General features: G+C 47.6%; 1 protein-coding gene across 1 annotated transcript; it reads left to right on the top strand.

Moving 5' to 3' along the window:
* The first annotated feature begins 21,229 nt into the window (after nt 1-21,229).
* LOC6602313 (histidine-rich glycoprotein) lies at nt 21,230-22,042 on the top strand. Its single transcript, XM_002027336.1, has 2 exons — nt 21,230-21,235; nt 21,587-22,042. Exons 1-2 carry the CDS (start codon nt 21,230-21,232, stop codon nt 22,040-22,042), a joined length of 462 nt encoding a protein of 153 aa, XP_002027372.1.
* The last annotated feature ends 862 nt before the right edge of the window (nt 22,043-22,904 follow it).

Genomic DNA, 22,904 nt, shown 5'->3' with positions numbered 1-22,904 from the left:
ACGAAACGAAACAAAAAACAACAAAAAAAAACGAGTGAGGCGGCCAGGAGACTTCAAAATATGAAATACCCTGTGGGAGAGATGATGAGGCATGCTGTAGTCCCAGTGCAAGATGTTACGAGAGATGCCATAGAAGTTTTCCTTGATTTAATCTCTTCGAAAGGACTGCCAGCATAAGGGGACTGCCACAACTGAGACATCTGCAGGGCTTTAAGGGTTCATATCAGTCTGTCGCACTTCCCTCTAACCATCGTTCCATTGCCTGCTCTTTAAACATCAACAGCGGGCCGTTACTCTCGCCCGAAACGGCGACACTCGCCCTCTCGGCAAATACGAAACTCTTGTGTTAAGCGAACAAGCAGTGACCCAACGAGACCCCACTTCCCCGCGTAGATTCTGTCCTTGTCCTTGGCTTTGTTTTGCTATTCCCATAACCTTTCTTCCAGGGCAAGCACTAGTCGATTCCCTCTACCTCAACAGCAATTCTCTTTCATTGCGTTTATATGTCGCTGGGCCAAAAAAAAGCGAATGAAATGTTCGATTGTGCGTAAGTTGATTGGCCCTGACTGCCGACTGCCGACTGCCGACTGCTGCGGAGATCTGGAAAGGGGAATGGCGGTGGGAATGGTCTTGGGCTGCGATTGGGAACGGACTTCAGATGCGAGTGTTTCTGTGGTGGGCGTAACTTGTAATTAACTTTTCTGGCACATAAACCAGACAGCAACCCTTTACAGCAGCCTGAAGAGCTTGAACTGCTTGAACTGCTTCATTCAGAGCAGCATTAATGTATGTATCGTTACAATATTCGGAATGTTGCCTGCAGTCTTCACTGAATGATGTAATGATGGACACACTCTAGAGTTTCGGATGCGTCTATCGAATATGTTCTAGGCTCTCACTTTAAGGAGTGCTTTATTGAGCCTATAGAGCACATGACTGTGTAGGCAATCGTGAGTGAAAGTAGAGCCGCGGCCCTTGCCGCCCTCTATAATATGCCCACATATGATGGCTCTGGAGAAAATGAATTTTCTTTTCTTTTTATTATTATTATATTATTATGTATGAAATAAAATAGGCATACAAATATTTTACAAGCTTAAAATATAAAAAAAATAAAGCAATGATGCATTTTCCCTGACAAAGTCGGGTTCTTCTTCAGCAGTAGATTCCTTTGCACTCACATCTTGAAGTGCTTGTGCTCTATTCTGTTTAATTTCTATATAATTTTTAATGAAAGTGCCTGCAGCTCCCTTGGCAAATGGTTTTCTGGGATCTGGTATCGAACAATGGACGGAATGGCTTGGGCAAGCGGCAAAGTTATTGATACGTAACCCGAGAGTAGGCATATTGTTTTAATTAGGCGACACTAAAGCGTTGACTCGATATCGAGGCCGTCAGATCGGTAGATGGCGATTGAGAGATCGTCTGGAAAGAGTGTCAGAGCAGAGCAGGCGCCCCTTTCCACCAGAGAAGAGAAAGAGAGAGAGCCTCACAATCGATTCGGTTGCCGAGGCGTTTGCATGCCACAAAGTCCAGACTCCAGTGTCCAGTGTCCAGTGTCCAGTGTCCAGCCTCCAGCCCCCAGTTGCCACTCGGAGACGACAGGCGGTTGTGTGTGCCTTGTGGCATCGTGTGACACCTGACAAGGAATCCGATTCCGATTCCGATTTCGAGCCCCGAGTGGCTTTGGAAATTGCGTGGCAAGTGCGATCGATGCCTTGTCTTTGTCTCAGGATCGGATCGGATCGGATCTTTGCCTCTTGGTTTGTCACTCGCCTCGGACTGATATTGATGGACTGACAGAGGATTTCCGCCGGCGCTTTCAGGTGCGATCCCCCGTCTCCTCCAGCCCCTCCAACCCCAATAACTGTGCGTGGGCCCCCATACCATCGATGCCAAAGTGTCTGCGGAGACGAGACACGGCGAGTCGACGAGTCGACGACTCGAGGCTTATATAAATTTCAAGCATTTTATTGTAACGCCGCAGTTTTATTAAAAGCTCATAAACATTTATTTTATTTCATAAATTTAAATTTTAAAAGGCCCCAAAGACATGGAATCTGGCATCTAGCGGGGAATTTGCATAAGAGCCATGTAAATGGCATTCGATTGTTGGACGAAGCGACGCGACTCGAATCGCCTCTATTCGGTGCTGTCTACACTGAAAAAAATTTCCCCCCGCCTCGGTCCCTTTCTTGGGCTTCACTTTGATTCGATTTAAGAAACTCTTTGGTTGTTTTTTTCGCCTTGGGTATTTCGCCTGGTTTCTCTCAGTGTAGTCTTCCAATCCACTGCCAAACAAAGCTGGCGACTCTTTTGTGATGTGTCGAAAAATTCATTTCGGGGTGCCCTAACGGTAGTCGACGGACGAATCGGACGGAGCCCACCTTCGAAAAACCCAACCCAACCGAAGCCGAAACCGAAGCCGAAGCATCGGAATCTGTGAAACGCGCCGTAAACAACACTAACAACATATTTAATTTAATAATATTAACAAAAGCCATCGTTGGACCATCGATCGATGAGAACAGACGATCGACAGATCTATGTAAATGCATGGTATATTTTCAGGGTATAAACATCAAAGCGAACGATCGTCTCGTCTCGTCTCGTCTCGGCTTTGGCTTTGGCTTTGGCTTCATTATGCGGGAGGAGTGTCTCCGTTCGGCTCTTTCGGGGGCATTAATTAGCTTCGATTTAGTCGCCCCACTAGCACAGGCACTCTTCTACGAGTATCCATGGGTGTACGTGTGTGTGTGTGTGTGTGATACCCATACGATTTGGCTAACGGATTGAAAAACTCAATGAAATTTGATATGCACAACGAGATACGACAAGATGCTTACCGCCAATCGAGAGGTGCAGCACAGTGGCCTCACAGGCGAGGGGACGCCTCCTAAGGGCGAATACAGATTAGAAGATACAAGAATCCAGATGATTCCTCCATTAGCTGAAGTTTTTTGCCTAAAAAAAAGATGGGAATGCCAAAGAATATATTTTTAAACTACTTTCTACAGAAAATACATCGTTAGATAGTTAGGGGCCCCTTCTGCGGAAACCTGCGGATATTCTGGTGTCCCACAAGGACTTTGCCACGGAACAGAGCGCATTTCTGGCCAAAAGACAGCTCTGCTTCGATTGCAGGGCCCATCGATAGCTGGGAATCCCCCTTCAATCCGCTCCCTGCCACACCACTGCCTCTGTCTCAGGTCTTAATTTATTTATTAAGCAGCTTTTCGATCAGACTTTTTGGCATTTCTGTGCGGCTCGCATTCTCCCCTCAGTTCGCTATAAAAATGAGCATTTTAGACTCGAATTCGGATTCAGATTCAGATTCAGATTCGGATGTTGAAATCGTGTTGTCACTTGCTTATCAGCGCGTTTGGGGGCTTTTTTCTTATTGATTTTCAAATGGTTTTGGGCGCTATAAATCTGTGGGATGCCATCGGTGCCACAAACAAAGCCCGGCGAAACAATGGGAGGCACAACAAAACGACAAACGATGGAAGAAACTTGCGAGTTAGTTAGCATAAATAGATGCAAAGTGCAGAGAGATACAGAGATACAAGCAACCGACAACCGACAACCATTCCCCTCCCCCCACCTTGGGGTCTGAGGTCTTCCATTTGGTGTGGTGTGGTGTGGTGTGTTGTGGGTGAACCTCCACTGCGTGCCACTTGCCACAGGGTAGAGAGAGGGAGAGATAATTATAGAGGCATGTGTGTGTGTGTGCATAAAATTTGTAGCATCATTAGGCTGCACCCCCGGCAAAGCAAAGACTCTCCACATACCACAAAAGTCAGACCCGAAACCCAAAAACCCAAAACGAAAATAACATTTTGGCTTAAAGGCTTTTCAAATGAAAAGACTCGGCTCGGGCTCGGACTCGGACTTGGACTCCTCTCTGGAGTCCCAGCTAATGACCAGGGCCTAATCATTATGCCTAAAACCTAGATAACGATGCTGCAGAGTGCCTGCTCGGAGTCTCGAAATATTTTGACAGTTTCACGCTCATGCCGCGAGTGCTGTACGGCTCTATATGATACTTTAATTATAGGCCAATGTTTCTTGCCTGTTTCTCTCTCTCTCCGTTTCTTTTGCCTTTTTAACAGCAAAGCGAAACAGGCAGCAGCGGCAACGGGCCACAAAATATACTTATAAAAATGTATAATAAATAAGAGCCACAGCCAAAAACATCAACGCAAAAACATTTTGTTTCTCAAAAATTCTTTCAACGAAAAACGCAAAAAAAACAAAATTTATTTGAAAGAAATCTGTAAGTGTGTGTGTGTGTGTGTGTGTTCGTTTTCGTCTCGCAGAAATCTTTCAATTAAAATTTGCATAATTGCGGCAGCGAATGTATGAATTATGCGACGATTATTTTCGGCCAAGCACAACCTCCCCCAACCCCCCCTCTAGGAGTGTAGCTCATAAAATAAATTTTAAAAAAATATATACACCAAAAATATTGACAAAATTATTAGTTGCCGAGATTTTACAACAAAATTTAAAGCAAAAATAAATGGGAAAAAAAAGAAATGTCTTTATTATTTTAAACGTCGCCGCCTATCAGTGGAGGCCTGCCACTCCTCCGCCTCGTTCCACGATATCCCTGATATTCGAGAGAGAGAGAGAGAGAGAGAGAGGGGGATGGGGATACTCTTATCTCTCCAATTAGCAGCCGAATGGCTCTGCTTATCTCATCTCAACTCTTCGATCTCTCGATCTCGAATCACCATCGACGAGAGCCATTAGGAAATATCATATTTTTATGCTCGCATCCCGTACGACGCTTTCTAAAGCTAATTTAGAAATAACTGTCACACAATTTGGTGGCTTCGTTGGGGGTTTATTTTACAGCCCAGCACAGTCCTACCTATAGAGGGGCTCTCTTTTTCTGGGAGGGGGGAGATTTATGATCCCTCTATAACTCGTAATTCTCGTAAACAGAAAAAGAGTCGCCCCGTCTCGGGTTACACAGACAAAAATGGAGGAGAAAATGTTGTTGGTACGAAATTATGATTTCTCGTTACTAATTTCCCTTGTTAATAAAAATATTTTTAGTGTCGCATATAAAAATTGGGGTTTTTTTTGGCCTTAACCCATGGGCAGCCACAGGTGGCACCCACCGTTTGGCCCAACAAAACGATCCGAATTTCGATTGAAAGTTGTACAAAGTCCTGAAGAGATTTAGGGACTTAATTGCCTCCTTTGAGAGCTTCAGCAGAGATCAAATGGTGTTAAGAGCTCTCTGTTCTGTTTGGCCTAGTCTTTAATGGGTTAATCTGTTGGACCCTGTGTCGCTGCTGCTGTTGTTGTTGTTGGCCCCAAACGGCGGCTGCTGTTGGTGGTCTCCACTTTTATGGCCGAATGCCAGTTGCTGGTTGGCTTAGACGACAGGCAGACCCAGGTTCCCCCCCACAACAGCAACAACAACAACACTTGACGACCGACCACACCCCGCCTTATGCTAATTGCGAGGGAGATGGCAATACAGGGCGGCGCGTGTGTGCCAAAGAGAGCGAGCGGGTGGGTGGCAGGGGGGAGGGCCTCGCCGCATAATCAGCAGCTCTTTTGCCGCAGGGCAGGGCGGGGCGGGGCAGGCATTTTTGTGCCGTTGATAAACTAATTTGTTTGATGTCTCGTCTGAATTGCATATATGGCCCATTGTCGGTTGTCATTGTTATGTAGAGCAAACATTTCAGAGACGGACAGACCAAAAGAGTGTTGTGTTTCTGTCCAAAATGAGCCACTAAAATATTGTATGAAATTGACCAAAAATGACAGACAAATTGGCTTTTATCGTCCGGTCCGCCGTGGTGCTTTGTGTGGCTTTTACTCGTATTAGCAGTTTGTGAATAATTTAACCATCTAAAGTGGAGCTAATGGTGTTAGTTGTCGTGTTTCATGTGTCTATTTATTAGCACCAGCCTTTGTTTAGACGGTTTGCCTCTGGCTCTCTGGCTCTCCGGCTCTCTGTGTCTGTGTGTGTGTGTGTGTGTGTGCTGTCCATTCGAATGGCCGGCCAAATGGGTTCAATCAGCATCCATTTTCAACCGCTCGCCGCTTGCCGCTTGCCGGCTGACAAATTTCATATTTATGTTAATGTAATGTCTGGTGTATCAAAAATCAAACCAAAAAACCACTCATTGGTCTCCCTCTCCCTCACTCTCCACAGTCTCCACCACTCTCTATGATTTCCGAAATTCATATATTCATTTGGCCTGCAATACGAATATATATACTATTTCATATATTTATGATTACCTGCGGTGCAACATCATATCTATAAACTTGGACAAGTTATATATCCGCTGTCTGGGTCTATATATTGCACGAATGGTGTCCCGGTGAGATCGGAAATCGTAATGCAATCCACGTGGATGAATATATTTCGCCCCTCAAAGTTTTTCGACCCGAAAACAGTCTTTGGATGGCATATGGATTTTTCAGTATAAATATTCAACGAGCATGCCATCTATTGGATGTCGAATCTCTCGATTTGTAGCACCACCATTTGCTTTCATTCCCAGAAGGCCAAGCATTTGCCACAGTCCTTAAAAAGTACCTTTTGAGAGATATTTTCTTGACGGATTTCCGCCCTTAACAGGTTCCAAAAGTTGCCCCAAATGTTGTACCATTTGCCCACCGATCGACACTCAAGGGGCTTCAATTTTGTAAGGTGGAGTCTGTGGATTTTTCTTCATTCAATCATCAATCAAGTTGGCTCTTCATTTGGCCCTACATTTGCGATGTTTAATGGCCGTTTCTGAGCTTTTATGTTTCCGTTGCGCTCGATGTCGATATCTTGTAGATATAGAGCCTTAAATATCTGTTGGACATGTGTTTCCCTCCGATTGGAGTTGCAGTTCATGTTTTTCCCTCGGATTGGAGCATTGGAGCTCATCAAATGTCATTAATGACAAAGTTTTTTATCACTCCCCAAACCCAAATCCAAACCTAAACCCAAATCCAAATCCAAAGCTAAACCCAAAAACCGGGTGCTCTCTTTTGGCATATTTTGCTGCTTGATTTTGATTAAAAGAGCGGCCGACACCGAAGCCCCCAATTAACGAATGAGTCTATGCTAATGAGGGTGGGAATCGCACCGCCGCCACACCCCTCCGATGAGGGGATCCACACCCCACTGCACACCGTAGTGGGCCCAAGACGTGGTTTGGGCCCTTTTTAACTGCACCCAAAATGTAGATGGCCTTTTTTTACTGCTCCATTTTTAATAAGTTTTCAATTTGATTATAGTTTCTGGCCAACTCCCCAGCGATTGAGCCATAAAACTGGAGCCAGCCCCATCGGTTGAACGGTTTAATTAACTGTATTTAAGCATATGTATTTTTGGGAACTTTGTGGAGCTTTGTAGGGCTGTGGGGATGGGTGTCTCGTTGTTTTTTTTTTTGGTAGTAGGATGACAGCCCAGACAGGCCGACACTCAATTAAGTAGTCGCTGGTTTTATCTATCGATCAATACTAAAAATTTTCGACTTTTAATGGCATTTATCAAAATGGTAACAACAGCAACAAAATAGTTAAAAAAATATATATCAATTTTTCTGTTTTTGTTTCTGTTTTTGTTTTTGTTTTATCCATCTCTCAGCCAAACAACAATTAATGTTTATTTGTGTGTGTTTTACGAGTTGTTTGGACAGGGGCGGACGGACGGACGGCGGACGGACGGACGGACGGATGAGTGTGGGAAATTCGGGCGCCGCCTTCGAGCACAAAGCCAGAGTTAATAAATATTCATCAGGAAAGGTTAATCAACATTGATTTCGAAAGGATATTAGGAGTCAGGCCCCCCCCTCCTCCACCATGCCCCTTCCCCCAGGCCCCAGCCCCCGATACGAGAGTGCGAGTGTATGTGAAGTGTCTGTCAGATGGTGTTGCAGGGGCAGGGGCAGGGGCAGGGGCAGAGCCGTACAAAAAGAGTTCCCACAATGAAGAAGCGCGCGACGATGGACGATGGACGATGGACGACTGCTGCTGCTGCTGCCTGGCACTTGTGATTTCTACGAATGTTACAACAACAACAACAACAGCAACAACAATCGCAGCAGAAGCAGCAGTGTGTGTACTATGGAATAAACAGGCCAAAATGTGGCTACAATTTAAGAAAAGTTTGCCCGAAATATGATTTGTGGGTGTATTTCTTATAGAAAAATGTCTGCAGGATCTAGAATATTATACTTTTTATAGAAATGTGGTCTTAAAAACAAAGAATTGGCAACCCAACTGTTGGTTTATTGTTTTTATAAATAAATAAAATACAAATATATTATAAATAAACGATCTTAACTAATTCTCAGCCGATACGGAGTATAATATATATATGGATATGGAATTTTTCTTGGTTTTGGCGCCAGATCTCCATTTATTGACGGATTATAGACCTCCAAACGAGACCATCTATAGATTGCCAGGGATTTGAATGATATAGGAGATCCATCTCATATACGATCCAAAGTTTTATTAGTTTTCTTGTGGTATTTTTTACCCAGGATAGTGTTTAACATCCCTTTTGCATCCCATAGTACCCCCGCACTGGAGGCTTATATGTACTTCTTTCAGGCTTCTTCTTCTTGTTGTTGTTGTTGTTGTTGTTGTTGTGACATTGAGGGCGAATGCGTTTGGCGGGTAAACGATGTCTTGAAACGAACGAGCCGTCGAAATCAGGTAAAAACAAAAGGTTAACACACAAAAAGAACAAACAACGATTTCGCTTTTGGCCTGAAAGTCAGAGACACAGCGAGAGAGAGAGAGAGGGAGAGAGAGAGAGAGAACTACCGAAAAGCCGAAACACCATCATCCATGAGACATGGACACCAGAGGCGTAGGGCCCCGCACATCCCGCCGTGAAACTCCTCCAACTTTTGAGCCACATCTCCACCTCCTCCACCTCCACCATCATCGAGTGGTGTGTGGCGTGGCATGGAGTGGTGGAGTGTGTGGCGTGGTGTGGTTTGGCCGCAGCCGCAGAGCATTTTGTAACTCATGTGCGACATTAAGTGCTTTGACGACTGAAAAACAAAAGGGAAAGACTCTGAACTGAAAAAAGACTGAAAAACTGACCCGTAAGTCATCATAAATGCAAGTTTTATGGCAACAATGAAATGATGATGACGACGACGACGACGACGACGACGATGGAGGCCTAGAGCTTAGGCGGAGGTCGTTGTAGAGGAGGGTAGAGGGGGCTGGGGGATGGGGGAGGAATCGTACCTACCGCGGACAACGCAACTTCTACGAAATTCACATCAAGAGCGGAGCAGAGCGGAGCTGTGATTCCACCAACATCCATTTCCAGAGTTTGATTCCCTTTTTTTTTCTTCTTTTTTTTGTTTTTTTTGTTTTGTTCTTTCCATAGAGCTCCTCCGCATTTTGTAGATGTATCTATTCGCAGGAAATGTGCTACAAAATGATACAAATTCTCTTTAGATTTTTTGTTTTTCCGACGCCAACGCATGCGAGAGAGACAGAGCGTGAGAGCAGCCGCATCAGCGATTGATGGAAGGAAGGATTTTAGTTTGTATTTGATTATGCGATTGATTTCTTTGCTGTCAATCAGCCAGAGAGAGAGAGAGAGCGAGAGAGAGAGAGAGAGACAGCGAGAGGGTGCAGCGTTTAGGCCGATTTGCCATATTAAGGCGCCTTCGTTTTTCCTGATTTTTGATCGCTTGTTAAGCAATTATTGGCACTGGCAGAACGAGGCAAGATTGAAGATAGAAGATCTCTCTATATCATTTCATTCCTTTCTGAAAGATGATTCTCTTTGGTGTCTTGTTAGTGTCGTCTCCCCATGACTGCTGCCGCTCGCAGATGACTCGCAATGATGATGAATTGTGTGAATTTAGCACATTAGTTGGACACAGCGCGAGAGTCGCCAGAGAGCAGCGAAGAGCAGAGCAGATCAGAGCAGAGCAGAGCAGAGCAGAGCAGAGCAGAGCAGAGCAGGTTCCCCAGGTTCCTGTCTCTGTGGCTCGTTTGTGTGGCATGCCAAGCCGTGGCATGGCACAGCAAAAGGTGGGCAGCAACTAGATCGATCGTCTGGAGTCCTGCATTTCATTGTGGAGTTGTAATTGCAATTGATCTTTGATAATAACGCTGGGGCCTGGGCCGGCCTCCTCCTTCTGGTCAGTGGCTTCTGGCTGCCGGTCGTTTGTTCATTTCAATTGTTGCACTTGACATTGGGACAAGCAGCAGGCATGTACCATAAACGTGCCTCAATGTGGCAGCCAGTGCCAGCCGCCAGCCGCCAGCCGCCAACCTCCTCATTTTCCATTGATCCATTGATCATTGATCATCCTTTTGAGACTTGCAGTCCAGTCCAGTCCAGTCCAGTCCCGTCCAGTCCAGTCCAGTCAGTGGGCGTCGTTTCTCTTTCTGTGAGGCTGCTCCTTTGCAGCGATGGTGCCTCCGTTTAATTGATATACAGACTGGGATATACAGTCCCTGGGATCGGTGGAGCCTCGACTACCTTCTCTTCTATGCTTCCTTCGAGCAAAATTCACACAAGAGTTCATTAGAGTTGACGCTTGCCTTAAAACTGACACACGTTACATTTCCAGCCTTCAATCGCGGAGTCGCGGACTGCCGCAGTCGGCGGAGTCGTGGAATTGGGTCCCTAGTGCAATTTAGTGGCCGGCTAATAAGCAGCCGAGATGTCGCTTCGATTCAACTCAAGTCTTGCGGGCTCCCATTCGACATTTAAAAGTCGGTGGCTGCCTCAATCTGCTGCCTGCCTCTAATCATTCAAAATTCAACACAGGCAACCCGACTCTGCCACAGCCGCGACTGAAGTCGTCTCTCTGCCTCTCAGAGACTACACCGAGTCCGTCTCCGTCGCCGTCTCCAACTCCAACTCCGATTCCGTTCAATTTCAAAGCCTCAAATTGTCATCATTAGGAAAAAGGCAATCGGTTGCCGCTACTCTATTGGCGGGTACTGCACACTGCACACTGCCTCTCTCTCTCTTTCTGCCTAAATTTGATTTCTTCCTGCTCCTTTGTGCAACAGCAGCAGCAGCAGCAGCAGCAGCGCCATTTCCAGTGGCTCAGTGCTCTTTTGTGTGCCCCATCAAACGCCGGGCGACAGTTTGTCAGATTATTATCAGATTGCACTGGCTCACTTTTGACTTTTTGATGCCGGCATTAAAACGAGAAGAAAACGAAGGAGCCACAATCTAGGAGGAGTAGCCATGGACAGCGGCTTGCGGCCTGCCACCACTGAAAAGGGATCCAAGGAGTGACCCAATTCCAGACGAAATGAAGAGACGCCCATGCCCACGCCATTCCATTCCATTCCATTCCCGTGCGCCACAATGTCGCCCGTCGGCCAGGTTGCCCGGGCCCGACTGTCGTCGAAGCGATTGTTCGGGTTTTGCTCCCGCGCATGCGCCTTGCGGAGGAGCGGCTCTCTTCAAACGAAATCACATCGAATGTCGTCGCATGCGCGTGATCAACGTTGTTGATCTCTGCCTGTACTTCTACCTGTAGCTCCCCCTCTCCCCCTCTCTACCCCCTCCATTCTCCTCCCTCCGCCCTCTGTTGTGTGGCATGATGTCGTTTTTGGGTGCAACTCCAATCGAAGTCCCATTCTCAGGTCCCGCTTTGGTTTTAGGGCCATTTTTATGGGATCTCTTTGTTGACTCTTGTGTCAAATACCCTATCGATGATCCATCCATTGATACACCGATACACCGATACACCGATCCACCTACCCCTTCCCTGGCATCTGTGGATCAATAGATGAGTGTTTGCTGAATTTTCGGGAGGAAAGCGAAAGCCTATGCAAACGCACAAAGCCATCGCCACACCACACACAAGCTGTAGACCAGTGGAACTTGGTATTCAAACACTGAAAGGAATTCCTTAGTTTCCACCACTTTCTGGAGAAGCAACCCATTGGAACTGGAAAACCTCACATGCTAGCGCTTTGGAATCTTTGGTCTGGCTATTCTCTGCAGTTTATAGTCAATATACAGAGACGAATTCGTTTATTCGAAACACTTTTTGGAAAAACAACCTATCGGAACTGAGAAATTACACCAGGAATGATCTTTCTACTTTGTAAAATGTCTATACAGAGCACTTTTGTACTAATATCTGGGAAGTAATAGATCACCTACCCATACGAACTCTGGAAGTACACACGACAGAGCTATGAACTGTGGTATTTGGTCTTTTCACACCTTTTAAATACGGTACCGAGAGGAGTACCCTCATTTTAAGCACTTTCTATAGGAGTATTCTATCGAAACTCAGAAATTACCCAAGAAAAAACCATGAAACTTGGTAATCGCAATTCCTAGGTCATGTATTTGCTATAGAAATCAATTCAACGGGCAAATATGGGAAGTAGAGGATCTCCGATTCATACCCACTTTGGAACCCTTGGAGAGAGTGTTTGTCATTCGAAGAGCTTCCCAAATGGAATTCCAATTTCGGTTGTGTTCTGTTTTTTTTTTCTCTCGACATTTACGAGCTTTTTTCAAGTGAATTTCAGCGCCTGATGCGATGAGACAATGGTCGAGTCGATTTTTCGGTTTCTGTTGCTGTTGCTGCTTCTGCTTTATGTGGGTGGCTTCCGTCTTCTGTCTTCTGGCTCTCTGGCTCTCTGGCAGCGTCGGCATCTCTTTCGTATGTATGTTTTTCAGTTAACTGGAAGTCTTGACCCTTCCTTTCCATTCCCTATCTTTCCCTACCCTCCTCACCGCCCTTTGAGGAGCATGAGAATCGTTAAATTAAATCGCAGTCGTTTATGAGGCTGGTTTTCCTTTTGGGCGCCTTCTTTCGACCTCTTTTGGGCCTCAAATTTGTCAACGTTATAGTTAGTATATATCTTGTTGTTGCTGCTGCTTCTGCCGCCACACTGCCCGTTGCCCTTGCCCCTGCCTCTGCCCCTGCCTGCTGCTGCTGCTGCTGCTGCTGCCTCTGTTTGCTGCCTCATAAAATACTTATGTTTTAAGAATTTTACGACGCCGCCAGCGTCTTGTGTGTTTTTCTTGTACGAGTACTTTACCTTTTTTCTTACTTTTTCCTTTTCTTTTTTTTTTTTGTTTTTTCTTATTTTTATTTTTGTGGTTTTTTAGTGAAACTGAAAATCTGACGACATTGCCACCGGTTTTTTCTTTTTTTTTTTTGTGTCGCAGAAAGAGAGGGAGAGAGATTTTTATGCCTACTTGCCACCGATCATCGGAGGGTCGGCTTCCGCTCTTGATTTTCCCTTTTTTTTTTCGGAGTTTTTAATTAAAATTTCATATGAAATGCCTTCGCTTCGCACTTAGCACTTGTCTAAAAGCGAACGAAGACTTTCCAAAGGCCGCTCCTTGCTGGCACACTACTCCCTCGTACGCCCTGATGATCGGCGATCGGCGATCGGTGATCGGTGGTCGGTGGTCGGTGGTCGGAGTACTCCTTCCTTCCTCACGTTTCCCTTGGCGGAACAATGGCGGTGGCAAGGCTTTGATCTTCGGTAGCCGGGCCAACGCCACCGCCACCGCGCCACCACCAACAAGAGGCAGTGGCAGAACGAGAGAGCCAGAGCCAGAGCCAGAGTCGGAGTCAGAGCCAGAGCCAGAGCCACCATCCAGACCAAAAATCCACAAAAGGTTTATTATTTATTGTTGGCCAAAGAAGAGCGAAGAGCCAGAAGGGGGTAGAGAGGCAGAGAGGCAGAGAGGCGGAAGGTAGAAAAGAAGGAGGGATCGACAAGTGCAGCCCCAGTGATGCTGCATGCAGCTGCAAGTTGCACCACGAGCCACGGCAGAGCCATGGAGTCATGGACATGGATTCGTGGCCGTGGCTACTGGAAACTGAGCCCAAAAGAAGGAGCGAAATCTCGGCGTGCACTCGATCGTAACTGCAACAAACACACAGGTGGTAGAGTGGCGCAGTGGCAGGGGTGTGTGGCAGTGTGGCAGTGTGGCAGAAGAAGAGCAGAAGGAGGGGCGTGTGGCAGTGTGGCAGCGAGGGGAAGGCATCGGACAAAACGTTTTACAAAACGTTCGACGTTCAAATAAATGCACTCAAAAATGCCAAAATGCCCGCAAACAAAATAAATAAAAATGTTATTGATATTTAGCGAGTGGCTGTGGCTGTGGCTGTGGCTGTGGCTGTGGCAAGAGTCTCCCCTTTGAGGCAGCGCGTGCTGCATCCTGCATCCACGACACTTGCGGCCAGTTGTGGCAACTCTTTTTTTTTTCTTTTTTCTTTCTTTCTTTTTTTATGGCGCCCGATCCCAGGGACTTTTACCCGCTTCGCCAGAGCTTCCAAAGCCGCCTTTTGTCCATTGATTTTCTAGATAAACACGACTCCGAAACATACTTAGCTTTTGTGTTTTGTGCGGAATTCAGGTAGTAATTCCCATTTTAATGCTGCCTCTTGCCTCCTGCCTACTGCCTTCTGCCACTTGCAACTGCTCTTGCCGCTGCCTCTGTTTCCCATCTCTAATCAATTCCTAGGTCGCCCCGAGGCTCCCAGTAGGGTAGGCAGTAGAATCCAAGAGAGTGCTTTATGTGATTTATGTGCGGTATTTAGTGGCGATTTTGTAGCAATTATAGCTTCATTAAACTCACAAAAGGAGAAAGTCCAGGCCTCCCCAACCGGGGAGTGTAGCATTTATGTATGTAGATTCCTTGGGATTCGCTGGAGTTTAAGTCACTAATTAAGTCATTCGCCTTTATAGGCGAAAATTAGGCAGCTTTCCACACGCACACGCCTCACGCACGGGCTGACTGCGTCTGTGTGCGTGGTAATTGCATGGGAGCTTTCAAAGCTCACGCATACTCATGCAGGAGGCGCGCCATATTGAGAGGCAGCCAGCCAGCCAGCCAGCCAGCCAGTCAGCCACTATCTTGTCATCTATAGAATTTCCAAGGAACTCTCTGTTCCGATGGCTGTGGCTGTGGCTGTGGCTCCGGCTGTGGCTGTGGCTGCTGTCTACCTCTTGAAATGCACAACATGCGCCAGTCAACAAATTTGCAGCAACATCAACGCCATCTACGGTGGGTGTTGCCGCCTCATAAACATCTATCATCGCACAAAAGAGTATCACGATCTCCACACACACACAAAAGACATGAGGAGAGGGGTGGGAGAGGGGGAGGGGGAGCCTTCAGAGATGCGACTTAAGAGAGAGATGAGGAGGTGGAGGGTGGCGGGAGGAGCGAGGAGCGAGGAGCGAGGAGAGGGCCGCTTTAACTGTCAACGACGATTAAATAAACATTTGCATAAATTAGCCAACGATTCCCCTCCACCTCCCCCTCCCCCGTCCCCGGGCAACTGTTATATTTCGTGTATTCTTCTACGATCTCCCGACCCGAACCGAACCGAACCGAAACGAACCGATCCGAGGTGAAAATTAAAGAGCACCAAAGAAAAGAAATCAACAAAAAAATCAAAACCAAATGGAATGGAATGAGTGGAATGGGGGAATGGGCCAGGGAATGGCTTGGGCCTCAAATCAAATGTAATGAAATGAAATGAAATGCCGTAAGAAATGCTTCTCTCCCTTCAACTGTTCGTTTTTTTGTGCTTTTGGTGCTTTTGTTCTTTTGTTGTTGCTTCTTTTGTTATTGTTATTGTTGTTGTTATTGTTATTGTGAGCTGAGCTGAGCCTCGGCAGCAGCCGCCAGCAGCGGCTGTCACATAATTCCGCTATAAATTCTTATTCACTTTTGTGGATTCGGACTAGCTGTTGATTTCAACACCTAAGATAAGCGAAGGGCCAGCGGACACCGGACAGCGGATAGCTGTGGGAGGAGGAGAGCGGGTCCCCCTCGGACATCACCCCCGCGTCGATCGCGTCGTGCGGCTCCTCCTACGCCTGCGCCCTCGCCTTCGCATATAAACTGCTTGTAATACGCGGCTATTAATTTAAAATTACAGTTTTACAAGAGCCCAAGGCACTGAAACGAGCCAACGGACAGGGGGGAGGGGGGAGAGTGGGGCAAAAACACACAAAAAACTTAGGGAAGGGAAGCAAAAGTCGTTGAGATGAGACGAAGACCAAATGCTCTACGGCAGAGAAGTCGAGGAAGGTCTTTGGGTAGTGGGGAGCCACAGGAAGCGGCAGGGGGTGGGGAAGCACTGGAACAGTCCTTGAACAACACTTCCATGGATGGAAGCATCAGGGATGCTTTCGATTGATCGAAAGGTATTCCTGGAATAATCTTGGGGTACAAAATCAATGGATTCATCATATGCTATGGCGAAAGGTGCTGTGAAAATCGGTTCCTTCAGTGATCTTTGGGGAACTTAATCCTCTGATTGTCTTTAAACCTCTAAAACTCAATGAAAACTGATCTATAAATGAATGTTCCAAGTGCCACACCATTTTCGTGCGGGTGCACACGCCTCTACCATTTCAGGCTACCCTTCAAAGGAAAGGGTATAAATAAAGAGAATTAATGGCTTACGCACAGATTTACAAGGCCCCGGGAATCGATATGCATAAATGCATGGAACGGACTGGAGGAGAATGGACTCTGGAATGGTGCGGGCAAGGGGCAGGCGGCAGGCGGCAGGGGCAGGCGGTAGAGCAGCATAAAAGAGCCACAGCCTCCGACGATCTCTCGGCCACTTAGATGTTTTGGCCGTGATAAGGCGGCCGGCGGCGGCGGCGGCGGCGGCACTGCCCCTTGGAGTGGAGGAGTTGAGGAGTGGAGGAAGAGTATCTCTGTGGAACAAAACACAGCAAAACATACGCTTAAAAATGCATTTACAGTTAAACTCAATCAATTTTCCAATCGATTTTCATTCACAGAGCGACGACAACGCCGCTCCGATGTCAACGTTTGGGCCCAAAATTTATGGGCGGACATTAAAACGGGTATAAAGATTGTCTCTCGCCTTATCGATGGACACACACATTAGGAGAGTCCTTGGGCTTCCACACGTCCATTAGGAGTGTCTTTAGTAGGAGGCTCTTCCTGTGTGTCGCCTGTGTGGCATGCAGCATCTACCTGTTGTTGTGCGTGCGTGGGAATAGGCCTAAACGGCAGCGGCGGCAGCAGCAGGTGTGTGCCTCCGTTTTCGAGCATTTCGAGCGACAATTAAACGGGGCATCGTATCGGGATCTATCAATGCGGATGCCACAAAGCAGGCAGCATGCAGCAAGCAGCAAGCAGCATTCAGCAGGCAGCATCGATAACCTCTTGAGTCAATTGGCCAATTGGCTGCTGAATTGGCTGCCAATTGCCTCCCGATCTGCCGATCCCGACCTTCTCACTGGCTCTCTTCGCTCTGTTGCAAGAATCCCAAAGTGTAATTTGAAGTTGGTTTTGAGCCACGCACTTGCCTCAAACGGCGGCTGCTTCAGAGGATCTGGCAAAGGCATTTCAATTGGCCTTTCGTTCTATGAAATTAGCACCTGTCTCCACGTCCGTGCGACTGTGTGCCCCAATCCATGCTGAAAATTCCGCAAAATCATTTATGCTACGAGGATTGAGAGAAAGAGAATTCGTTGCACTACGAAAAGCGTTCGCTAATAGAGCAATAGCTTCGATGATCCACAGCATTCAAAGAGCGAGAGAGAGAAGGATCGCCTGCCCCCTGCCCCCACTCCACTGATATGCTGCTGCTGCATTGTTCGCATGTAATAACTCCTTCAATCGATCGGTAGATCAATTGCCGCCGCCTATCAACGCCGCCACCACCGCTGCTGCTGCTGCTGCTGTGGCATGAAAATTGCATGCTTTCTATTTCAGATGAAAATCCACGGCTGCCTGGACAATGGATCCGCGCGGAGAACCAGAGAACCGATCTCCAGTCCATTGTTCTCCTGACGAACTTTCGCAAATGTTGCAGGCAGCAGCAGGCAGCAGCAGCAGCGCCTTTGTTGCAATATTATTAACAGCAACAGCCACACTGCCACATAGCCACACAGCAGTCCGCTTTTGAGCTCTCAATCTCAAGCGAGCATTACAATTTTCACAATCTTGCAGCAGCGATTGGACATGCAAGTTGCATAAGCCAGGGGCATGCCACTGCCGCTGCTGCTGCCTCTGCCTCTGCCACACTCGTATGAGAAGATTTGAATCAAAGCTGGAGCCTGGGCTCCAGCCTCTGTGCTAAAGTTCGAATCTCTCGCTCGAGATTCGAGTCTGATCTTTGCCGCCATTCAAGGTGTCTGTGCCTCTGAATCGGAGTCTCACTTCTGCCTCTGCCTCTGCCCCAGCCTATGTGTTGCAGAAGGGGATCGCTACTCTCTGCTTTTGTGGGGGGGCAGGCATTAAGACAATTTATAGCCGCTAATGTGCCAACCGATCGCTGGCGGAGCAGCAGACTCTTCGGGGCAGCCAGCTTCCGTTCCGTATCATTTGTCTATTTAGTTGCGGCATTGCCTTGCGCTTTTCCGATTAACTTTTTGTTGAACTTCATTACCGAATGCAATGCGCAAAAATGCAATAAACAAAAGACAGACGCAGACAGAGAGAGAGAGAGATGGGGAGAGAGACAAAGAGGGAGGGAAGATTCGTTGGGGGCAGCAGCAGAACGGAGGCTCGTATGGGAAGATCGGCCTTCGTAATGATTAAAAATCGTGCTCTGTAACCAATCGAAAACAATATTCGCTTACAAATTGCCACACAGTGCCACGGATAGACGAGGGGGAGAAACACCTGCATCTGCAAATGGGGCAGCATTGGCTACCGCTGCCGCTGCCACTGCCACTGCCACTGCCACTGCCACTGCCGCTGCCGCCTCTTGATGAAGTTTCCCACCGGCTGCTGGAAGGGTAATCAAGGTAGCAGCCAGCCACAAAATGGGGCACACACAAGGGGCTAGTATTATATTGTATTCTATCCGATGATTGCGATATTAATTCTGCAAATGTGAAAGGGCTTCCCCATCGATGGGAAGTTAATCAGCGGATCAGTGGCCGTAATCTTCGGATTACTTTTCCTATATCATATTTTCAATATTTCTCATTAACTTCTGTGCCACTGAAGGAACCTCTCGGGAGGAGAGGGAGGTGGCAGAGGTGCGGTCTCTGAAAGTTGCAGAAGATCTTTCGAGGAGAAGGCTTCTCTCTGAAAGATCTCTGGAAAGTCAAGGAATCCCTGGAATGAAAGAATGATCTCCAGGCATCACCTTTCTCTTGAACCGCCGGGGACTTGCCACTAATTCCTGATCTTTATTTCCAGGTGGAACACCTGGAGGACACCTTTGAGCTTTGCATTTTCCACAGATCATTGGAGTCTCCTTGGAATTACCCAAGAGCCCAAAACTCTCTACATATATAGCCTTTATATTCACCAAAAGTTGCTCTCCACCGAATCTTTGGTTCGTCAACATTTTCGCCATTTCCCCCCCCCCTTTTCGTCTGCTTTTGATTGCCATTTCCCCCCCCCCGCCGGGGCACTGTAATTCTGAAAAAATGTTTTCGCTATTACCATATTTTAGCAAATAAATATATGTATCTGTGGCATGTGTATCTGTATCTATGGCATTCATACATACATACGTATGTGTATCTGCATCTCCGTTTTAGTGTCGCATTGCCATTAATTTCGCTTACAATATTAATTACCATCAAATTTCTCATGCCCCGTCATGATTTGTGGCAAGCGCGGCGTCGAAAATGTGTGGCACAAAATTGTGATTTTTGTGGGCCGCTAAAACCCCCCGCCCCCCGGCCCCCCCTCTGTCCCCCGTGCCACTAGACTATGTATTTGCAACCCACTCTTTCCACTCTCTCTCTCTCTTTCTCTCTCTCATCCTTGGGACAGGCGTTGCTCTGTTGACATGTTGCAGTTGTTGTTGCCACTGCCACCGCTGGCATTAAATTAGTTGTTGGCAGAGACTGTGGCATGCTCGCCCCCCTCGCCTCCCCTCCCCCAGCACTGCTGCTCCATCAACCGCCTAACGATGCACTCAATTACAGAGACCAAAGCGGTGACATCGAATAAATTATAGCCTCACTCGCGAGAGCCTCTGGCTTTTGTTTGCACGCCCCCCACTCCACCCTCCCCCCCTCTCTCTTTCGCCCGCGGGAAAGATCTATATAGCCAGATATTCGGGGTACACTCTCGGGTACTCGTAAATGTTGATTCCATTAAGAATTTGGTCAGTTTTTGGCGACAAATTGCGATCGCAATAGCCCAGACCTGTCTTCGTGTTTGTGTGTGTGGCACGTAGCACGTGTGTGGGTTCCAGTGGCCACTTGCATACGGCATGCCTCATTAGCCATTGGCTTCGACCGAAAAATGATTATGCAATTAGCCAAAAGGCAGGCAAAGGCCTGACCCACATCCAAAGACACTGCGGCTCTTATCATTTGGCTTCTTGTGGCTTGTAGCTTGTGGCTTTCAGCTTGTGGAACGTGTGTGCCTTGGCCAGTGGCAGGAAGTGGCCGCGGCGCATGGGGAAATCTCTGGGGAATGTTGCAACCTCGCAATGAGGTGAATATTTACACTAGGGCGGAGACATGTTTGAGGGTCTCATTTGATTCAATTAGCATTCAATTATGGTCGTGTGATTCTACTCCATGATTATTGCTGATTTATCAGAGATGATAACCATTATGCGATGCCAATTCCTCGTATTTTTTAACACCTTCACCCACACCTCAAATAATCGAAGAATCAAAGAATCAAAACTGTTTTTTTTCACACCTTTTGGGCCCGGCCCGCAGTAGTCGGATTATTTCGTGGCTAACGACTCAGCCGAATATTGGCTAACGCTTTCACTTGTCTTTTGTGATTGCGCAAATTCGGTTGCCAAAAAAAAAAAAAACCAAGGGGGAGTAGTGGGGGGAGGAGTGGGGGGAGGGTGGGTGTGAGTTCATTACCAATTGCATGACAGTGCGGGCCGTAAAATTATGACACTCTTGGGGCAGCGCCTACTTTGAGTTTGTTGACTGCTGCCCAAAAACAAAAGCAAACCCTTACATAATGAGGTGGAAAGGGGCGGAGGGGGCGGAGGGGGGGTGTGACTGAAGGAAGAAGACCATGCCGACGCCTATGATTGGGGCAATGATTGCCATTCGAATCACGTTCTACCATTGAGGGACTGGGTCAATAATTTCGTGTTTTCCGATGGGGAATCGGTTTGCGTTTGCGTTTGAATTTGAATGAACTTTTTGTGGGATGGACGGCAGACCTATAAAACGTTTGTGGGCGCCTTGATTGAGGCACAGTCAATCGGCAGCAGCTTCAGAGGCGACAACACTTTTGGATATACAAACCCTTCTTCAATCAAGCCAGGAATCTCTCGAAATGAAGGTAAAGCTGCGCAGGTTTTGGAGATCTTTCATTTCCCGATTGATTTCGATCTATGATCCTCAATCTCCGGATTCCTCAGCTCTGATCAGTGATCTTCAATTCCTGATCTTTCCTTTCTGATCTTTGATCTTTCGATCCCTGACATTTGCTCTAATGGGGACTTGCGATTTGCCATACTCGATCTCTGGTCTTTGGTATCTGATCCTTGAGCTTCGATCTTTGATAACCGATCTTCGATCCTTAATCTGTGATCTATAAGCGCTGACTATCGATCTATGATTCTGGATCCGATCCCTCGTCCCCAAACCCCACTCTCACCTTTTCGATCTTCAATCCCCTTTTTTCCGTCAGTTCTTCATGTGCATTTTGGTAGCCGCCACTGTGGCCGTGGCACAGGCCGGTATCCTGCCCCACTTGGATCATCATTTGGAGCACCATTTGGAGCACGAGCTGCCGCACTTTACGGACGCCGAAGTACACCATTCGGAGGGCATCCATTTGGGGCACAGTGCGGCCATCATACACCACGATGACCATCACCTGGACGCCGTGCCACATCACTATAGCAGCAGCCACTACGAGGCAGTGCCGCACTACAGCAGCCACTACGAGACGGTGCCGCACTACAGCAGCCACCACTACGAGCATCTGCATGCCGCGCCGGTGGTGCACCATCACAGTCACGCCGCTTTGGTGCACTACAAGCCCCATTTGGATGTCCACAGCCATGCGAGTCTGTTGTCCTTTGCGAAGCATCAACTCCATGGAAAATATGGAAAGCTAAGGATCACAGAGACGCACTATTGAGAGAGAGAGAGAGAGCGAGAGAGAGATTCCACCTGCCACTGCCGCTGCCCCCTCTCCAGGGGCATCATCATTCAGAAGAGCCTTCAACATCCAGCAGACAATTTATCATCCGCTCATTCGCTCATTCGCGTGGAGTTGCAGCCCCACGAAAGTAATTTACTTGCAATTTAAAGATAAACAGGCGCGATAATGTCTACAAAGCATAAACGTGAGTTGACGCCTACAATCTGTGGATGGGGGAGGGGCCCGTTGCAAGGGGGACAGCAGCAGCGGCAGCGGCAGCGGCAGCAGCAGCCATGACCATACATCATCGCGATATCGCGGGCCACAGCAGAGCCGCAGAAAAGAGAGTGAAGGTGTTGCCTGTTGGCTGTGTGCCTCACGCCATTCCCATGGCACATGCACCGCAGCACCAGAACGACGGACGGACGGACGGACGGACAGACGGACGAGTACTCTCTGCTGCCACAAGTAGGGGAATGAAGAACAATTGCAACTGCTGTGGCACGATGCAGCAGTTTCGAGTTGCAGTTGCCACAAAACGCAGTCGACCCTGACAAACGCTGAGGGCGTCGTGCAGCACACAGCACCAGGCCCAGGCCCAGCCCCAGCCCCAGCCCCAGCACCAGCACTCATGTTGCATAGACGAGAGGCCAAAGCGCATGCGCAACACGTGGCAGCGGCAAGCGCTTCTGCTTCTGCTTCGGCTTCTGCTTCTGCCAATTTTCCAGTCGTGCGGCGCTGCCGCAACGCGTGCCGCGCTCATTTTCATTTTCATTGCTGAGGGAAAAGCAGAGGGGGAATACCAGAAGGGAGGGGAAATTAGCCAAAGGATTGGAGGATCGCTTTGGCCAAATATTTC

The sequence above is a fragment of the Drosophila persimilis genome, unplaced genomic scaffold (genome assembly GCF_003286085.1).
Source record: "Drosophila persimilis strain 14011-0111.01,24,50 unplaced genomic scaffold, DperRS2 tig00000780-arrow-arrow-pilon, whole genome shotgun sequence".
NCBI classification, from domain to species: Eukaryota; Metazoa; Arthropoda; class Insecta; order Diptera; family Drosophilidae; genus Drosophila; species Drosophila persimilis.
The sequence above is the reverse complement of the archived record's forward strand: the minus strand, read 5'-3'. Positions and strand labels throughout refer to the sequence as shown.